At 36.1% G+C, this 20,424-nt stretch overlaps 1 protein-coding gene across 1 annotated transcript; it reads left to right on the top strand.

The window, feature by feature from the left end:
• Window positions 1-1,569: 1,569 nt before the first annotated feature.
• On the top strand, window positions 1,570-20,217 carry lmcd1 (LIM and cysteine rich domains 1). The gene is made up of 7 exons (XM_023324544.1): window positions 1,570-1,914; window positions 12,118-12,191; window positions 14,005-14,263; window positions 17,704-17,853; window positions 18,581-18,811; window positions 19,681-19,899; window positions 19,985-20,217. The coding sequence occupies exons 1-7, from the start codon at window positions 1,888-1,890 to the stop codon at window positions 20,093-20,095; spliced, it is 1,071 nt and encodes a 356-aa protein (XP_023180312.1). The 5' UTR covers window positions 1,570-1,887; the 3' UTR covers window positions 20,096-20,217.
• The last annotated feature ends 207 nt before the right edge of the window (window positions 20,218-20,424 follow it).

The raw sequence follows: 20,424 nt of genomic DNA, 5'->3' as shown, positions 1-20,424 counted from the left end.
AACACATCATAATATATATTTTTATTGGGAGCTTACGTAATTTACCAGAACAAAGTAGTGCATGATTGTGAAGGAAAGAAAGTGACAAATACTCAAAAGTTTTTCCAAATAAAAATCTGAAAATCTGACACCCATATAAAATTTTTTTTGCTACACTAATTGCCTAATTTGTAAAAACAAATAAATAAATAAAATGGTCAATCTGTGTATTTATCTCACTATAAGCACAGATAATTTGTAATGTAAACTTAAAAGAAATATAAGCAAATATTTCAGTCTCTAGAGTCTAGATGTATAAAGCTGGTGGAAGACTTTCTACAAACTATTTTCTATATCACATAAAATCCCAATACACTGAGACCTGGAGCTGCAATTAGACAAAATCTGAAAAGGTAAACATGTATAAATAGTTTTGTATAACCAATGGTTTAGTTTTAGACAGTTCAGCTCAATGTGAAAATTTATTTAGCTTTTTTGTGCTAATCCCTTTATTGAACAAGAAAGCAAATTATCTCTTTACAACAAACTGCTGATTACAAAGAGCAAGTAAGATTGACCTTACACTGGTTTACTCACCTCTTTCTCTAAATGTTACACTGAATCAGAGTTAAGTGGGTTAAAAAATAATAAAAATCATCTTTATTGATCATGAAAAGGAATTAAAAAGAAAATAAAATCCAAATAAATTCTCCAGTAAAATTAACTTGCTACAGATTCTTGCCTGGAAGAAGAATATAAAGAAAAGCAGGATGAGTCAAAAGATTTGTGGTGCATAGATGCTTGATGCTGTTTCTCCATGTTTTTTCTGGTTTTGAGGATGGACACCAGAACCAGAAGACCTGAAAAGTCTGGCAGGTTGACACATTTGAATGTATTTTGATGGCTGGTGCGTTCACACCAGCCATGTTCAGTCCACTTTAATCGAACTCCAGTACTTTTATTAAAGTCCAGTTCTGTTGTTGAAGTGTGAATGCTAATCGAACTCTGGTCCCCTCGGTCTCAGTTTGGTTGAGGTGAACTATAATGCGGTTTGAATGCATATGTGAACGCCAAGCGGACCAGACACTGCGGGAAACACACATAAAGTAACAGAAGAATAGCGAGAAGGCCGGTTTTGTAACTGCCTTTATGTGTCTCTGAAGGTTCTGGTTCATCGCTACATAGAGATTTAATTAGTTCCTAGTTTCTCTGCGTCTTCATCAATTTTTCTTCTCAGTTGAACTGAAAACCTACTGAATAGAAGGAGGACAGATTTTTCAAGCTCCTATTGGCTGAGGAGTTTTTTGCTCTCTTCTGATTGGCTGTAATAGTTTAGAATGGAGTCATTCAGTCTTTATTCAAAACACAAGCAGTCCAGTCCTGCCTCACTGCCCCAGGTAGTCCTGCAGTCCAGCAGAGGGTCACTTTAAAAACCTTGCTGTTTTGCAGGTCCACTAACGATACGGCAAGCACTCACTATATTTAAGAGAGCAGCGTGAAGCTTTATGTTTGACTTTCCCCTCTGCATGTTGGAGCAAAATCAGGAGGCAAAGAAACCTGCTGGGTTCATGTTGCAGAGGGTGGAGAAGAAGAGCTGGCAGCTGGACAAATCAGGAGTGTTGGGGGAAAAACTAGAGTAAAAAGATGGAAAATCACAAATAAATACAAAAAGGCAAGGTTATTGAGTTGATTTGAGTTTCCAGACAGGAATTAGTCAAAAAAGAGACGGTTAGTCAGAGGTAGTGAGTGGATGGAAGAGCAGACGTCTGAAAATTGCTGCAGGGCAGCGGGAGCGACTGTGGGCGGGGAGAGAGGAAGTGTGGTCGACAGGAGAGGAATTTAAAGTCTCATTGTTCTGGAAGAGCAGAGGCAGCAACAGCCGAGGAAGAGGAGAAAGAGGAGGACGACATGGACGCGAGCGCAGCCGTGGAAAAGGTACGGACACCTTCAGACACGGCCAGATGTGGAGGTCAGGGGTCAGTCAGGCTGGTAGGACGTAACGTCTCCTCCTGCTGGTGGAGATCCTTTTCATTATGGCCAGTAAACTTTAATTTGACTTAAAGATAAAAACATTTAGCTGCTTAAAAATTCATTTAGCACTTGTTTGTACTTCCATTTTGGTTTCTGTTGCTTCTAAAACAGCTTAAGCTCAATAAGTTAATATTTTTTGGTGTCTGGAAAATGAGTAGTTTCAAAAACCTACCAATTGCAACCCCAACTAAAACTGTTACCTAGCAACCCAAGCTGAACTGCAGCACATATGGTCAGCTGGTTTTACAATGGCTGCTGGAGTAGATGACTTTACATCCTGAAACCACTTCCTGCATTCTTGTTGGTTGTGCAGGAGGCTCTACTAATGCTTTCAAGCATTAGTAGATGTACAGTTGTACAAAATAGGCAGAATTGACCAGACTAAAATCTCATTATCCAAGAATGATTTTGTACAAAAACTGTAAAATATGTTTGAATAGACCATAGACCGATTGTAACCTGATCAAGGAAGTATAATAAAACCAAGTTTACCTTCTGAAAACAATAAAATCCAGTCAGTTCAGAATCCTCTAATTTAGACAAAACACTTGTTTTTAGTTACGTTTACAGCTAGAAGCTTTTATCCACTCACCATCTGCAGTGATATCATTATAATAATATCATATTAATTCTGACCTTTTGCTGATCATCATTTGATCTATTAATTTATAGTTACACAACAAACACCTTAAAGGATTTTTTAAAATAAGAACTAAAACATATACAGTTAAGTAATCTTTTAATTTTATAAACATCTTTTTTTCTAACTGGTAGTAGTATTAATGTTTTAGAGTGGCCACTAAAGATTAGGGTGATGGCAAGGAGGCCCTCCGACACTAAAGAGGTCAAAGGTGCAAAAAGTTGCAAAGCAACTATAGGAAAAACTTTACAGTTATAACATATAGGATTAGTAATTTAAGCAACATGTTAATAAAACAGATTAATTATGAAAATTGTTGCTACACTGGTATTATTTTATCATCTTTTAAGAACTCTGTGTTGTTTCCTGTGAGAAACAAACTTCTTCTTTATTGATTAAAAGTAATTTTAAATGTAAATCTGAAAGGGATGTGAATAATTTAGGGCTTAGCTGTTCATACATAAGCAGTAAAACTTATTGCCGATATAAATTCACTTAAAGAAATAAGGAGCAAATAATGCATTAATGAGTTGATGAGATTTAATGATCGCGTTTGATATTAACTTGTTTAACTTTTGAGCATTTATTTAAGTCTTACACATTCATTCTACAAAATAATTTTTTAAAAATTCAAGTAAAATGTATTAAATTCTAATTTATGTCCAGTTTTCCTCTTTTTTAAAACTGCAAATTGTAACAAAAATTGTTATAAAATAATAAAAAAAAACTATCAGGAAAACCTGGAAATGAAGAAATGCAGTGAATAATATAGAAAATATGTCTTCCTAATGTTCTTAATTTGAAGATATTTATTTCATTTCTTAGTTTGAACTTCTTAAATATATTTTTATATACTTTTCTTAAAGCAGCAATATGTCTTGAACGTATTAATTCATGTTTGTTTTCTTTCAAATAGAGGCAAATTAAAGTTACTGTGAATGGATGGTTGTTTAAATCTTACATTTGAAACATAAAATACATATTTTCAATAGATGTCTTTAAAATAAAACAATACATTTGCAAATTTGGCAGATAAAATCCTAATTTAGTGGGTCTGTGCAATAATTAAAACCATCTTTGATAAAAAAACAACTATTTCTTCAGAGCAAACTTTTATTTTCCACTTGCTTTACGATAAAATAAGCTAACTGAGAACAGAACAGAACAGAACAGAACAGAATAGAATAGAATAGAATAGAATAGAACATAACAGAATAGAACAGAATAGAATAGAACAGAACAGAATAGAATAGAATAGAATAGAATAGAATAGAACAGAATAGAATAGAACAGAATAGAATAGAATAGAATAGAATAGAACAGAACAGAACAGAATAGAACATAACAGAATAGAACAGAATAGAATAGAACAGAACAGAATAGAATAGAATAGAATAGAATAGAACAGAACATAACAGAATAGAATAGAACATAACAGAATAGAATAGAATAGAATAGAACAGAACAGAATAGAAAGAATAGAATAGAATAGAATAGAATAGAATAGAATAGAACATAACAGAATAGAATAGAACATAACAGAATAGAATAGAATAGAATAGAATAGAATAGAACAGAACAGAACAGAACAGAATAGAATAGAATAGAATAGAACAGAATAGAATAGAATAGAATAGAACAGAAGGAACAGAACAGAATAGAATAGAATAGAACAGAAAGAACAGAATAGAATAGAATAGAATAGAACAGAAAGAATAGAATAGAACAGAATAGAATAGAATAGAATAGAATAGAATAGAATAGAACAGAAAGAATAGAATAGAATAGAACAGAATAGAATAGAATAGAATAGAATAGAATAGAACAGAATAGAATAGAATAGAATAGAACAGAACAGAACAGAATAGAACATAACAGAATAGAACAGAATAGAATAGAACAGAATAGAATAGAATAGAATAGAATAGAATAGAATAGAATAGAACAGAATAGAACAGAATAGAATAGAATAGAATAGAACAGAACAGAATAGAACATAACAGAATAGAACAGAATAGAATAGAACAGAACAGAACAGAATAGAATAGAATAGAATAGAATAGAATAGAATAGAATAGAATAGAACAGAACAGAATAGAATAGAACATAACAGAATAGAATAGAACAGAACAGAATAGAAAGAATAGAATAGAATAGAATAGAATAGAATAGAATAGAATAGAACAGAAAGAATAGAATAGAATAGAACAGAACAGAACAGAATAGAATAGAATAGAATAGAATAGAATAGAATAGAATAGAATAGAACAGAATAGAATAGAATAGAATAGAACAGAAGGAATAGAATAGAATAGAATAGAACAGAACAGAATAGAATATAATAGAACAGAAAGAACAGAACAGAACAGAATAGAATATAATATAATAGAACAGAAAGAACAGAACAGAATAGAATAGAATAGAACAGAACAGAACAGAACAGAATAGAACAGAAAGAATAGAATAGAATAGAACAGAAAGAACAGAATAGAATAGAATAGAATAGAACAGAAAGAATAGAATAGAACAGAATAGAATAGAATAGAATAGAATAGAATAGAACAGAAAGAATAGAATAGAATAGAACAGAATAGAATAGAATAGAATAGAATAGAACAGAATAGAATAGAATAGAATAGAATAGAACAGAAAGAATAGAATAGAATAGAACAGAATAGAATAGAATAGAATAGAATAGAATAGAATAGAACAGAACAGCCCTTCACTTGTCCTTCCTTATTTTTATTGGCTGGAAAACCCAGCGGGCCGATGCAGGAGCCAGGTGGTACACCTGAAGTAATCCTGCAGCTTGTTAAAGGTACAACTGTTATTTTGCATCTCTGTAAATAAAATGGTAACAAAACCTTTATTAATTTGAGAAAACTTACGAAATAATTGAAAGTCACAGGTTAAGATATTTTGTTTTGCTTTTCAGAAAAGACTAATTAAGTTATTAAAAAATAAACAGAATACATTAGGATTCAGGAAAATACATTTTTTTTGACTCGTTTTTCTGTTGCCTTTAAAACGACACCACAGTTTAACGTTGGAGCATGAAGCCAGCGACCCACTGGGCCAGCGACCCGGCCAGAGGTCAGGCGTCTGAAAACCAGATGGATCAGCGCCACCTGTTGATGTTTATCTGTTTGTTTAAGCCCAGAAGCTTAAAAATGTTCCACCGCCATGATGGAAATAACTCCCAGCACTCCCAGCAGGGAATGCTCCACTGGACCAAACTAATCCAGAGGTGTCCAAAGTGCGGTCTGGGGGCCACTTGTCGCCCTCAGACTGACTTTTTGTGGCCCCTAAATGCATTTTCAGAGTGATGCAAATTTGAGCCGTCCAGTACAGGTGACTGGTGCAGATGGAGACTTTTTATTTTTAATTAGGGTAAAATTATTACTGATATAATTTTCTACAAATGTTACGGAAGCATAATAATAAGTAGAACCACGTCGACCCAAAAACGTTTTCTTAAAAGCGCCTTTGCTGCAGCCAAATGTGCTTTTATTTTAAAGGTTTTGTTGGCTCTAGTGGCCTTTATTTGAAAGTAGTTTGACAGGAAACAGGGTAACCAGAGACATGCGGCAAACGTCGCCAGGCCGGGAATCGAACCTACGACCACTACTACAAGGACTAAGGCCTCAACGTGGGTCATGCTTTGCCCCTGCGCCACCACAGCGCCCCCAAATCTGCTTTATTAAATTTAATAAAAGGGTCAATTTTAGAATTCAAGAAATCAAGGATTTTTTTTTATTGTCATACCATCTGACAAATACCATATTATTTAATATCATACATGTTATTTAATATCATACATGTTATTTAATATCATACATGTTATTTAATATCATACATGTTATTTAATATCATACATGTTATTTAATATCATACCAAAATACCATATTATGTATTTTCCAGGCACATGAGAAAATGAGTAAAATCATTCCTTTATAGGAGCAAATACTTACAAAAGATCACCAAACATTTCATTTAAAATAGGTTTTAAGTAAATTTTCTAAGCCTGAAGCTATGAGCTAGCCCCCCGCTCTAGGACAACACCTTGACCATTGTCTCTCTCCACCTTTAAATAGCTGCTGGAAACTCTATCTGGGTTTTGTTTTAGTTCCAGACCAACATGAAGCCCAGAGGATCCATGGCTGCTGTTCCGCCTTTCCTGTGACCTCCAGCCTCTTATCTCTCTGCGTTTCCTGCGTTTTCCCTCCTCTCATAGCTGACATATTCAAAATAACTTGGTTGAGAGTGACCCCACCTAAATGCTCACCTTATCTGATCCCTAAATATAGAAATGCTGAACTATTTAATCCAGGAGAGGTTTTTATTTCCTCTTTTTTGTTTAGCCATATGCTTATAAAGCGACAAAAAACGAAATAAAATCTGCAACACGTGGGAGGACGCGGCTTCATCGCCCAAACTATTTAAATGTCGAGACTTCCTAATCAGATGCAGCTTTTATTAAAAACATTTCAAATTTAGCATGACTTTTGGTCAGGAGTTTCTCTATTTCTGACATTTTTATTGTCTAGTCCGTTAGTAATAAGGATGATTTATTGACAGAATTTCCCAGAATAACACAGCGCAGTGTTATTATGATAAAGTGACTGTGCCGCTGTCAGTCAGCCGACTCCAGAGGAATGTAATTACAGTCTTGTTCTGCTGAAGCTGCTTCAACAACAAGCCTTCACCACTGAACTAGTTTTATTATGGGCTGATCATTCACACCCTGTTTCAGAGACACTAGTCTTGTTTTTGTCCGGTTATGATCAGGGCCGTGCAGAGCCCTATTTAGGGCCAGGGGCTCAAAAAGGGCACATTGAACAACATCTTAAAACTCCGTACAACAACACAGCAACAACCCATAATAATCAAGAATCTAACTGGATCCTACTGGATCATCGCCATCATGCAGGAAATGCAAAGCAAATCTAGTCTCTATTTTCCCCAACAGGTAAAAAGTTTCTGTTTCTGCTGCTGACAGTCCTGGAGGGCTGAGCTGATCTGAGACTGTAGCTGTTAAACAGACCAGAGGAGAGAAGGTCAAAGGTCATGAAGTTATGAAACAAACAAAATTGCTGCCATTTTACTTATTAAGCCCTAAAATATCTATTTAACCTCTAGAACAACCTGGCTGCAGACTGATTTATAGATCAGAAACTCAAAGGGGTTAAAACTATATAATAGTTTGATGTTAAATTACAAAAAGGTGCAAAATTTGAATTTTGCATAATATGTTCCTCTAAAGTACTAGCAATAATTTTGAGATTTTCTTTTGTTTTTGTCCAGCAACGTAGGACTCAGAACTGTTGTCTGAATGTCAAAGAATACAGTCAGTAAGATGAGAATGAAATCTTAATAATATCGGCAATATTAACATTAATATTGCCGATTCTATGACATGTACCTGCATTTTATAGCCTGACTGATGTTTCCTATTAACTGTGTATTTTTCTGTGTTGTATTTGTTGCTGCCTCTTGACCAGGACTTTCTTAAAAATTAGTTGTTTAATCTCAGTGGTTTTTTTTATCTTGGTAAAATAAATGTTAAAAAATATTAGATACAGTCGTAATATTATTCAGGTCAACTCTACAACAAAATGTAAAAGTCAGGTTGCCATCTTTGTCTTTTTTCATGACAAGAATAAAGTTATAATATTACAAGAATAATGTTACAATAATAAAAGGAAGTAGCAATTTAATGAGGGCTCCAACAAAATAAATATATTTTTAAAAATATAATCATCCAAACGTTTTCTTATGAAAATGATCCTTTTTTTGTAATTTTAAGATTTCTGGTAAAATTGCATCTTCATTCTGATAATATTGTGACCATATCCTAGTAATTCAACAAAGTTTCTCATAGCTTGGCTCTAATACTCAATTGGAAGCTGTATCACATTACAAATATTACAAGGTTTTATTTTTGTGCTTATATGTCGACTTCTTCAGCATCGGCAAATATTTTTTATTGCCACAAAATATCCCAGAGTTTATTTCATCAATAGTTCAGGATAATTTGTTGTTATGAAACCATTTTTCATTTTTGTAGTAATTTCTGCCACCACTGGCACTTTCTAAATATTTTCTCCTGAATAAAATACAGTTGTGTCATCTGCAAAGAAGATATATGTAGATATTATGCTGTTTTTATTTTTGGAAGGTTAGATCTACGTTTGGAAATGTTTGAGGAGTGTTAATCCTGGAGCAAATCCCTCTGTCCAGGGTTGGTTTCTATTATCTAAGAGCTCTTGTTGTGTCCGTCGTTCCGTACACCAGAGATGGACCCGGTAATACCTGGTGACAGACGGACAGGTGCGCTGACTCCCAGACTAAAAGCTGCAGATTGTTTTTCCTGTCAGGTTTCCTGCCAGAGGCTTTAAAGTCTCTTTGTCATCTCACATGTTTAGGTATTTCTGGAGCTGCTAAGAAACCTGATGACAGTTCCTATTTTTGATGCATAAGTAGCACATCAGCTTCTACAAACCAAAATAGTCCAACATAGAGTGGCTTAATGGGGATGATGTGATCCAGGAATAACAGATTTTGTAATCTGGCAAAAATGTAAATTCAAGTTCAGTGAATGTAATCTCCGTTACCAGGGCAAAATTCAAAAGCTTGATTTAAACTTAGTTTAATTCCTTTTGGTGTTAGATTATAATGTAGTTTTATTTTTCACAATGTTTGAACTAAAATGTAATTTTTCAGTCATATTATCTGATCTGTAGACCTTTTAGGTGTGGCCCAGATCATTTCACTTAAAAAGCCTTGCTCTCTCTCACTTTCTCACAGCTTGGATGGTCTGCAGACATGTCTGGACATCTTAAATACAGAAAATGACCACTTCTGGGTAGTTTACTTTGTTTTGGAAAACTACATTTACTGTAAATATAGTCAACAAAAGCAGGGAAGAAGGAATGTTTTAGACACTTGAATAAGATAAAAGTCTCTTTCAAAACCATTTTATTTTGGTTTTAAAATCAAGAAAAAAATTTTTCATAGCATTTAGTCATTAATTCAAGACAAGTGTGAACAATTTGCATTTTCACTATTAGTCATGTTGATTTTTATAAAATATGACAAATTCAATTTCAACTGACTGAAATGGAAATCGATAACCTTTTGAAAAATGGATTCTTAATTTATTCACTGCAAAAAAAGAAAATCTAGTACAGAAGTATTTCTGGTCTACATTCTACTGCAAATATCTTTGTGTATAAGACAAAACTAACCTACAAGTAACTTTTCAGCAAGACAGAGGAGCTTGATTAAAAAAGTGCTATTTCCTCTGGGAGATTATTTCACTTATAACATGGGAAAAATGTCTTATTATGAGTTTAATAATCTGCCATTGGAAACAGTATTTTGTTATCAATGTTATGGAATAATTGGCTTAAAACAAGCTCCTATATATTTCTGAAAATGTACTTATAAGCTAATTTTGTCTTATTTCAAGTATACAGATACAGTTGCACTAGAAACTAGACCAAAGATACTTGGCAAGACTTTTGTATTTGCAGTATTTACCAGTTATCAATAATTTCATAATTAAAATACCAAGAAATCTGGTGTAAATGGACACAGAGAATCACATTTTTGCTGTTTAAATGAACAAATTTAAGTCCAAAATATCTTAAATAATAATACTAATTGTCTATGAGTGTCAGCGGTCCGCTGCAGTCAGGAAATAGATATTTTTTGACTACTTTAGTCTTATAAATTTAAACAAATAATCAACCACCTGCTGAAATTGAGACATTATATATTAGACTATCATAATTAAGTATCGTTGATCATCAAAGGAAGTAAAAATATAAAACATCCTTCAGTTTTGTTTGTTTAACCTAAAAAGGTTGGTTGTGAAATCATGAATGGTTGAAATGAGTGTAGGACCTGAATCATGTGTTAATAAAACACAGTCAGAGCTGCAGACGGAGATCAGTGATGTTAGCAGGAACAGTCACTGGGTGGAGCGGTGAGGTCATCCGCCCTGACCGATTCTGCTGCCTCCACCAGGAGAAAAGACTCACCAAACAACCCCTTCAGTCTCAGCTAACACTCCCACACACACACACACACACACACACGCACACACACACGCACGCACACACGCACACACACACACACACTCACACACACACACACACAACTTTATCAACGTCTCCTCAGGCTTTGAAGGGAGTCGGAGTTGTTAGTACGTCTAATGGTCTGAGGATTCCTGACGTCTTGTTTGTGCTTGAGAACAAAAAGCTTTTCAAACAAGCAGCTTCATCCTGTTCTCTCAGAAATAAAAAATAAAAAATCACATTTTGCACAATTTTATATTTCCACTTGGGTTTCTACTGCTTCTAAAACATCATAAAACTTAAAAAAAAAAAAAACACCCAGCTTTTTTAGGCAATAAGTTCATATTTTTGATGTCTGGCAAATTTGTTTTTTCAAAATCCTCCCAATTGTTTTCATGTATTTTTCCCCATTTTTTTATATTTAGGTCATATCTAAATTATTTAGAGTTTATATTTACTAATATTTCACACTTTGGATAGGAGTTTCTTTTTAACAAAGCAATTTCTGCTTGGGATCAATAAAGTATATTAGGACTTGCTTAGCTTTTAGCTAGCTTTATATAGGACTGGCACTGCGCCGTTACCTAGCAACTCAAGTGGACCCATTTGGTCAGCTGGTTTTCCTGCTGCATAATGGCTGCTGGAAAAAACAAGAGGCCCTACAACAACTCATTCTGAAAGCAAATGAGCAGGTTTTGGTTCTGTTTTACACCCAAATATCTATCCATGCTTTGATTTGTACAAAACATCTGGATCTTCAACTATTGAAGAACGATTGCTTGAATCGTTTGTAAAAAAAAAAAGAGAAGCGCAGCAGCTAAAAATGTTACAAATGCTGCAGCTTTGGTCTCCAGTTGAACCAAATCTACTGGACTATCACCCTTAAACAAACTTTGTCCACTTCCTCTGCTGCCATTACCAAACTAAACCACAGGCAGACTGCATTTAAAAAACAAAAACAGCAGAAAATCAATGCTATCGTTCACAACTTCTCCTTCTGGTCGCTGATTAGCCAGAATGAAATTGAAATTGATCTCAATGGGAGAAAGCGCCAAAGGGAGATGAGAATTGATTTGTGCAGAAATGTAATGGTGAGGCTGCAGCCTGCAGACTTTCTGTTTAGGACCAACGTGTTCAATAACCCAAGTTACAAGTCGAGTTGTTTTTGTGTTTCAAGGGATTTTTATCTCTCCTCAGTAAACAAACTTTGTTCCTCTCCAGATGTTTGGCCTCGTTATTCCTCGCTTTGCTGTTTTGTTTTTACCCTGTTCTGTTCCCAAATCTTTAAAACTCTGAATATTTATGTTGATGTTTTAGTCAAGCGAACTTTCCGTCTGAAAACGAGGGGTGAGGTTTTGATGTGTGTTTTTCTGCTTCTCCTCTCAGATGTCTCTCAGAGGTGCCGGGGCGTGTCTGGCTTGTAAAAGCAGCTGCTCCGGATTTCAGCCTCATTCCTGGAGGTACAGTTGCTTCATCTTATGCTTTTTTATTTTACTTTGCCAACAAAAAGGAAAAACAGTGAAAGGAATAAAAAAAATCACAGCAACAATCTCACAACCGTTGTTGTTGGCAATCGTTTACTCTGCAAACAAATTGATCAACACAAGACAGGAGTAAACAGAGCTGGGCATTAAGAAGTTACAGAACTTTTTGCACTTTAGCATTAGCAGAACTAATACTTATGATTGGTGTTTTAGGATTATCGTGGCTAACCTTTTAGCTAGCGCTAACCCATTAATATTCAAATGTCAATCTGTTGAAAAGCACTTTTTGGAAAAATGTACCTTTATGAGTAATTTTATCATAAAGTATTTCTTCTCTTACTCGAGATCAACTTCTGGAATGAAAATCAAACATGTTTTAACCAGAAACAGAAACATATCTGCAGTTTTTGTTAAAGTTTCAGAAGTTTTTCATTGAAAGAAACTCATTTAAAAAAATGTTTGGCCTGATTTTTGTTGCTTAATAATTATGTTATTTATGTAAATCATTTTGGTCTTTAAAATAAAAAATTACCACATAACTTTATATTTTGATTTGTCTGATGATGCAACCTTTAAATATTAAATGATCGATGTTTTGATTAGTTGACTAGACCTCTTAAGTAATTTCTTGGATGGCTACTTTTTATTTTTACTTGAGTAAAGGTTTTGTACGGTGGCCGACAGGTGCAAATGCGCAGCAAAAGAGAAAACATGCAAACAAAAAAGAAGACACCCCCGAATGAAATGCAGCAAATAAAAAGTGTTGAAAACGGAAGTGCTCCAGACCACTAGGGGGAGTCAAAGAAAATAGTATTCATTTCTATGGGACCAGATGCAAGATTCAGAGAAAGAAATTTGAAAGAACGTAAAGGTATCTCTCTGAATCTTGCATCTGGAAAGTGTGATTATTGTGAGAAGTCTGAAACAATAGAGCATGTTATTTTAGAGTGTTGTAAGTATGAAGAAGAGAGAAGATGCATGCTGAGAGAGTGTGTAGGTATTAAAGAAAGGTTTAATTTAATAGAATTTTTGAGGAGAGATTTCGGGAGTAGACATATTCAAATAATTATTCGGTATCTTAAAAAAACAAAGCTATTTCATAGGATATGAGTAGAGCAAGTTGGGTGTGAATGTGTAAAGAATATCAAAGAGGGGTATATAAAGCTATAAGCAAGTTGGATAATATAAGCAGGTGTGTATGTGTGGGGGTATGTTTAATCAGGAGTTAATGGAGGGAAAAGGTAGAAAGTGAAAGTTTATAGACCATCTCGAACCACACTCCATACTGGTAAGTGGCGGTAATGCTACTGTAAGTTTGTTGCCAACCGCCAATAAATACCAAGAAGAAGAAGAAGAAGAAGAAGAAGAATCTTGCATCTGGTCCCATAGAAATGAATACTATTTTCTTTGACTCCCCCTAGTGGTCTGGAGCACTTCCGTTTTCAACACTTTTTGTTTGCTGCATTTCATTCGGGGGTGTTTGCGTCTCTCTTTTTATTTGCTGCATTTCATTCGGGGGTGTCTTCTTTTTTGTTTGCATGTTTTTGCTGCGCATTTGCACCTGTCGGCCACCGTAGTTTTGGCTACTCTGCCCACCTGTGGGAATCAACATGGCTGCTGTTCTGGATATGCAATTTTGATAGACAATATTTGATCAGATGTAGAGTTAATAAGGCATCTCAATCTTGTTTTTCAATAAACAATGAATGAAAACCGTAAATTAAAGGAAAACCTGTTGAACGGTTGGAAGACGATGCCGCCATCACCACCTGTGCGGGTCTCTGTCCAGGAAAGCCTGCGTGGCGTGCGGCTGCAGCACGGCCAACCACGCGGCTCCGGACGGCGACGCGGAGGACGACCGGCGGATGGGACGCCTTCTCGGAGACTCGCCTTGCTCCCACCTAACCGCAAAGGTCAAAGGGGGCGGAGGCCTTCGCGTGTACAAGAGAAACCGAATGATTGTGACGAACCCGGTGGTGTCGCGCAAAGACCCGACTTTCAACACCACCACGTATGACTGGGCGCCGGCCGGACTCAACCAGAAACTGGTGAGACCAGCAGAACATGAAGCAGAAATACAGTTAAAACTGTCACTTCCTTATTTTACCTAATCATGATGTCATTCCTCCTGTTCTTGAAGAATATTTTATTTCTGCTATGTTGTTTTTTTATTTGTTTCAGTTGAAAAAGTTTTAGCCATAGCTTCTGCAAAATACTGTTTGTGGAGCATTTAGTGCTAGCAGAATGAATGTTTATGATCAGTGCTTTAGGGTTAGCACAGCTAATTTTATAGCTAAGAGCTCCCACCAATATTTAAATGTCAATGTGTTGGAAAGCACTTTAGCATTAGCTTCTGCTAAGTACCGTGTTTAATGTTAGCGGAACTCATTTTTATTATTTGTGCTTTAGGTTTAGCGTCACTAATGTTTTAGTTAGCGATGCTCTCCACTATTTAAATGTTATACTGTTTTAAAATAGTGAAATCCCAAACAACATGCAGCGTGTTACTAGCGCTAAATATCCACATATAATCATATAACCTACAATAAATAGCATGGAAATCTGAAGCTAATTTTTACCCTAAAATAACTCTCATATTCATTTCCTAAAAGTCAGCCATGTTCATCGCCAAAACTTCTGAGTGAAAAAGATACAGTTAAAAGTTTGACAGTGAATCTGATGTGAAGCTGACATCTGCTACTGATAGGCCACTAGCACTACTAGCTAAGGCTAGTTTTAGTTAGCTTTTAGCTGGCTTTAGCTTTTTAGCTAATTGTAGTTTACACACACTGTACACACACTTGATGCAGCAACTTTATGTTATTAAACACGGTAGCCAGTGACCCACAACCATTAGCAAATTAGCTAAAAACACCAGAGAAACAGGATGCAAGCCTGTAAATAAGCAGAGGGGTAAACACAGCGAGCGCAACACGGAGAAACCAGACTGAAGGTGAAGGTTTTGAGCAAAACTGCAGAAAAACGGTGGAAACTAATTAGAACCACAAAAGTAAACTTGCAGGAGCTGAATCTCATCCAGTGAGCGCTGAAGGTCGTGGCTATGAGACTCTAGCAGAAATAATCTCCAAAAAAGCAAAGATGGCCTCTGCTACCTACAGATAGGATGCTTTTGGACATGTGGGATGCACAGGAAGCTAATTACATTATTTACACACAGAAATTCACAACAAACTGTAATGAATGAATCTCCTTTTAGCTTTATAAGGTCAGTGTGTGTCAAACTCAAGGCCCACAGGCCAAATCCGGCCCGCCAGAAGTTCTTTTGCGTCCTCTAGACTCTACAAATAGAAACTTCAAGATGACAGATGTGTTTTTAAATATTTTATCAATCAAGTCAGCAGTTTTGTGTGTAGAATACCAGATTACAGAAATGTAAAAATATATTTAATATAATTGAAGGTAACGCTTTATTTGAAGGAGTCTGTATAAGACTGATGTAACACCTGTCATAAGGAGTCTTCATAAATGTTTATGAAGTGTCACTCGGTAAGTAATGACACTTTCAATACAAAGTTGACACTTTTATTGCACTTTTTAAGCAACTTTTAATGCAACTCCGCATTAAATGTGTCATTATTTACCAAATAATGCAAAGTTGACACTTTTAATGCCCTTCATCTAAAGTTCTACCTCATTTAATTTCAATGGGAATTATTAAAATCTTAACAGTTTGTTAAAAGGTTGTTTTATCAATACTTTCTGCCCCTTAAAGACATTCTTGTGGCCCAAAATAAAAATGAGTTTGACACTCCTGTGTTAAAAGAGAAGTAAATTAAAACTGCTTGAGTAAGTGTTTTTTTAAACTCATATCTTCTGTTGGAAGCACTAAAATATATTTCTCAGCCGTCTCTTCTTGTCTGCTTTGCATTAAAATCAGCCCAGCCTGTAATTACATGACAGACATTTCTGCGGCTGAGAGACGGATCCAAACCCAGCAGAGAAACATCGTGTCTGCCTCGTCCGGGTTGGACTCGGCTTGCTAACTCCAGGCTGTTAGTCACCGTCTGTCAGCGGCGAAATAAGCTGACGACACACAGCTGTGTCACAGAAAAACACCTGGAGAGAGCAAAACCGAAACCCGCTGCTCAGGTTTCAGCAGCGGGAAGCCAAAACTGAACCAAAGAGACGAAGATACTATAAAAACCAGAGATTCATTTCATAAAATCATGAAATAGTCTGATTTCACGGTGTTTTCTGTGTAGGAAAGGGATCACATTCATCATATAGATCCAAAACTTTAAAAGGTTTTTTAACTACAAAACATTTTGGGCTTGATTGAGCAAATTTATTCTCAGTTATATGAACAGGATTTGGGTCACTTTCTTTTAAAACGCTCGTTTTATTTAACCAAGTTTAATGAACAAAATAAAAGCTGTTTTGGTGCAAAGTCGCCTTTTCTGTAAAATCTCTGAATAAACATGATTCTACTTTCTATAAAAGCCTGGTTATTTAAAAAAAAGAATATTTTGTGTTTGTAAGATCATGCTTGAACTTCAGTTGTGGGCCGCACAAAATCAGTCTAAAGGCCACAAATGGCCCTCGGGCCGCGCGTTGGTCCCCCTGATAAAAACTTTGAAAATAAATCCAGACTCTATCACTTTAAATAGGCCAAATAGTCTATAGCTACACCAAAACAAGAAAAGAAACGCTGCATTTGTGCTCATTTTCATTAATATTTTTAGAAAATTCATTTTTTGTTTGTTTTTAACAGGATTGTCCACAAAACCTTTAATTTGGTAAACTATAAAATTCTGTTCATTTCAGTTTGTTTATATGGTGGTAATTCACTTCTCGACAATCAGTTGCGTTGTGTTGTTGACGTTACAGAAATTTTGCTTGACAGTCCTCCTGTTGCTAATCTCCCTCCACACTTTTTCCTTCCACACAACTTTCTATGCTGTAACTTTTCACAGTGCTCAAATTTTGAGACTCTGGATTTTAGGTTTTTATTGTCAGAAATGAAAATGCAAGGTAAAAATTAACGTCAGATTTCCATAATATTCATTGTAGGTCCGATGATTACATGTGGACATTTGGGATATTTGGAGCAGAAAGTTTATTACTTTGGAATTTTCCTTTTTATCAACAGAATGATGTTGAAGTAATAAAAAATGTCTTCAAGGACAGTCATAACTAGCAAAATTACACAATTAGTAGTAGTATATACAATAATATACAAAATTATTTCACTTATGGAAAAAAATCTCTTATGAGTGAAATAATCCAGTGGAATTGGATTTTTTTCATAAATATTAGGGAATTATTGGTTTAAAACAAGCTGCTTTTCAGTTTTGTCTTATTTCAAGCGAACTAAAAGGTTTAAAGAATTTTACTTGGTAAAATTTTGTTTTTGCAGTGAACTTTTGCACAGTACGACGCCTGGAGGAAGATTTTTTTATGTTTATCATTATATTAAACTGAACTGAACCCTATGTCAGTGTGTAAAAGTTGTTTTTTGTCTCTTCAGGCCATGCAGTACATGGAGCTGCTGCCTGAAAACCAGCGCCCCGTCTCTGGGACGCCCGGAGCCCTGCAGCGCCGCAGGCATCTCCTCAGCCAGCTCCCAGTCTATGATCAGGACCCCATGAAGTGTCAGAGTCTGGGCAGCGAGGACGAGGTTCGGCTCAGCGCCTAAATACGACGGCGCGTATTTATGGGCTGAAAATAGAAGAGGAGGAATTCATTTCTGCCAAACAAAACTCTCAGATTAATCTCAGAAATTTTCTCGAAAAACTTGAAAATTTCTGAGATTGAAAACTAAAAAAAATCGTGAGAAAATTTCTGAAAATTTCTTCTTGGGAGAAAAAAAACATTTCTGAAAAGAAAATTCTTGAAAAAAAGTTGCAAAAATCAAAAACGTTTGATAGACTGAAACTCAGAAATGTCTAATTTAGAAAATTTCTAAGATCAATCTCAACATTTTGGAATGTTTTTAGAAAAATGTTGATTCTTCAAAATCAGAAACTTCAAACTTCAAAAAATTCTGTCATTAATCACAAAATTTCATTTTTCTCCTCACAATTTTCTGACATTTCAAACTCAGAAATTTCAAATTTGTTTTTAGAAAATTTCTGACTTTTCAAAATAAAAATTTCCAAGTTTTTCTTGAAAATGTCTGATATTAATTTCAAAACTTATGAGTATTTTATGAGCAAATTTTAAATTTTTGTGCTTCAGAAATGTCTTTGTTTAGAAAATTTCTGAGATTAATCTCAAAATTTCTGCAATTTTTGTTGGAAATGTACGCCTCCTTTTATATTTCTGTCTTTAATGGTCCTGATGCACACAGGCGACTTAAAGTTAAAGTTAAAGGGCTAAGTTATCTTTCACCGGTTCACCTGCAGGTTTCGGCCATGATTCTGTTCGTGAAGCAGTTCAAACTGGAGGTTCTGGGAGTCGGGGAGGTCGGCTTACCTGGAGAGGGCGGCGCTCTGAAAGAAGCAGCTGCTCAGCGGACAGCAAAAGAGGTCAAAGATCGCGGCGACAAGGCAGAGGCTGTGCAGCACCAGAATCGGAGCGCGAGCCGCAGCAGCGCCTCCTCTGCTGTGAACGGAACCGACGACAAAACTGAATATGTAAGGAAATAAAGAAAATTAAAAACAAATTTTATACAAAACTAACAGAAAGAAGTGAAACAAAGAGCAGAGCTGGAACATCAATTTATGTTTTCTGAAACACTACTTAGAAAAAGTTCTATGGGTCGATTCTAAGAATGTTAATTACATTTTTAGATGTTGAGAGTTTAGTTTTATGGTTTCTGTCACTTTAAATCCAATTAGCCTACTGCTTGCCACGCCTCCAACTTGACGTTTATACTTGCGTGTGAAAATGGCTGCAAACAGATGTGCAATTATACAACCGTACATCTTCGCCGTACGTCAGTGAATGTGACTTAACATCCAGAAGGTTTCTGAAACTGCTCACTTTTCACACACTAAAAACTTTCATACATATTTCTCATGTGACGTCACATTTCCGGGTTCTTTGTGGCTGACAGCCATATTGGTAGGCATTGGTAAATGACTGTTGCTATGGAGTTGCTATGACAACTATAGCAACAGAGATTTCAGCAACAATCTCAGCAGAGATTTGTGGATGTTTATTTCTCTTGCACGTTGGTCAACAGTGTCAATATACTTTCTTTTGTTGGACTCAAAGTCATGGTTCATCTTTGTTTGGCGATGTGCTTGCCTACCAAGATGGCGGTTCAGTGGTGCGGATCACTTCCAGTCCAGACTTGTGGAAACTATGCATAGCCAAAAAATAGCTGGGTGTGTTTTTCAGTACATGGCTGTCTTTAGAAGCAGTTGAAAACCAAATGGAAGTATAAAAACATGCAAAATAGATCCCCCCTAAGAAAACCAAAAAAACAATGATGCCACTGATCAAGTTTTCCAGCTCTTCTTGTTGCAAATTCAACCTTTTTTGTTCTTTTGTCCCCAAGCGGTGTACTGGTTGCCACGGAGACGTCTCAAAGGACAGTCCGGTTGTTTACGCAGAGCGTGCAGGTTATCATGACGCCCTGTGGCACCCCACCTGCTTTGTGTGCTCAGAGTGCGGCCACGGCCTGGCGGACCTGGTCTACTTCTGGTCCAATCAGAAGCTGCTCTGCGGACGGCACTACTGCGAGTCGGTGTGGCCGCGCTGCTGCGGCTGCGACGAGGTGACGCGCCTGCTCTGAATGCATGACGAGCCTTTCTTCACTCTCAGCTGCTGTCTTTGAATCAACGCTGCTTCTCCATCCTCAGCTCATCTTCTGCAAGTCGTTCATCACGGCGGAAGACGGACGGACGTGGCATCCGCAACACTACTGCTGCTGGAAGTGCGGCCAGAGCCTGGATTCGCCCTGTCAGCACTGACGAAACATCACAAGCAGATGTGATTATTATTACTCCAAATCAAGTCCAACACGGCTCTTTCTGTTGGTAGACAGTTTTAACATGTAAATCCTAATAAAGAGCTGAATTATGTTTTTAGCTGACATGTAAGGTTGTTTATTTTCTGGCTCCATCGACACAAACAGTAAAACGGTTTTATTAGTGCATGAAACACTTGAAGGGACATTAAACTGTCCTCAAAGCACTTACCCAGAAATGTGTTTAAAATGGCTGAAGGAACTTCCTCTTGACCTCTCAGCTCTTAAAGCTCTGACAGCAGCTTTGTACGGAAGCCCAGAAGTGACATTTCA

The sequence above is a fragment of the Xiphophorus maculatus genome, chromosome 20 (assembly GCF_002775205.1).
Source record: "Xiphophorus maculatus strain JP 163 A chromosome 20, X_maculatus-5.0-male, whole genome shotgun sequence".
In the NCBI taxonomy this organism is placed as follows: domain Eukaryota; kingdom Metazoa; phylum Chordata; class Actinopteri; order Cyprinodontiformes; family Poeciliidae; genus Xiphophorus; species Xiphophorus maculatus.
This window is presented reverse-complemented; position numbering and strand designations above follow the sequence as displayed.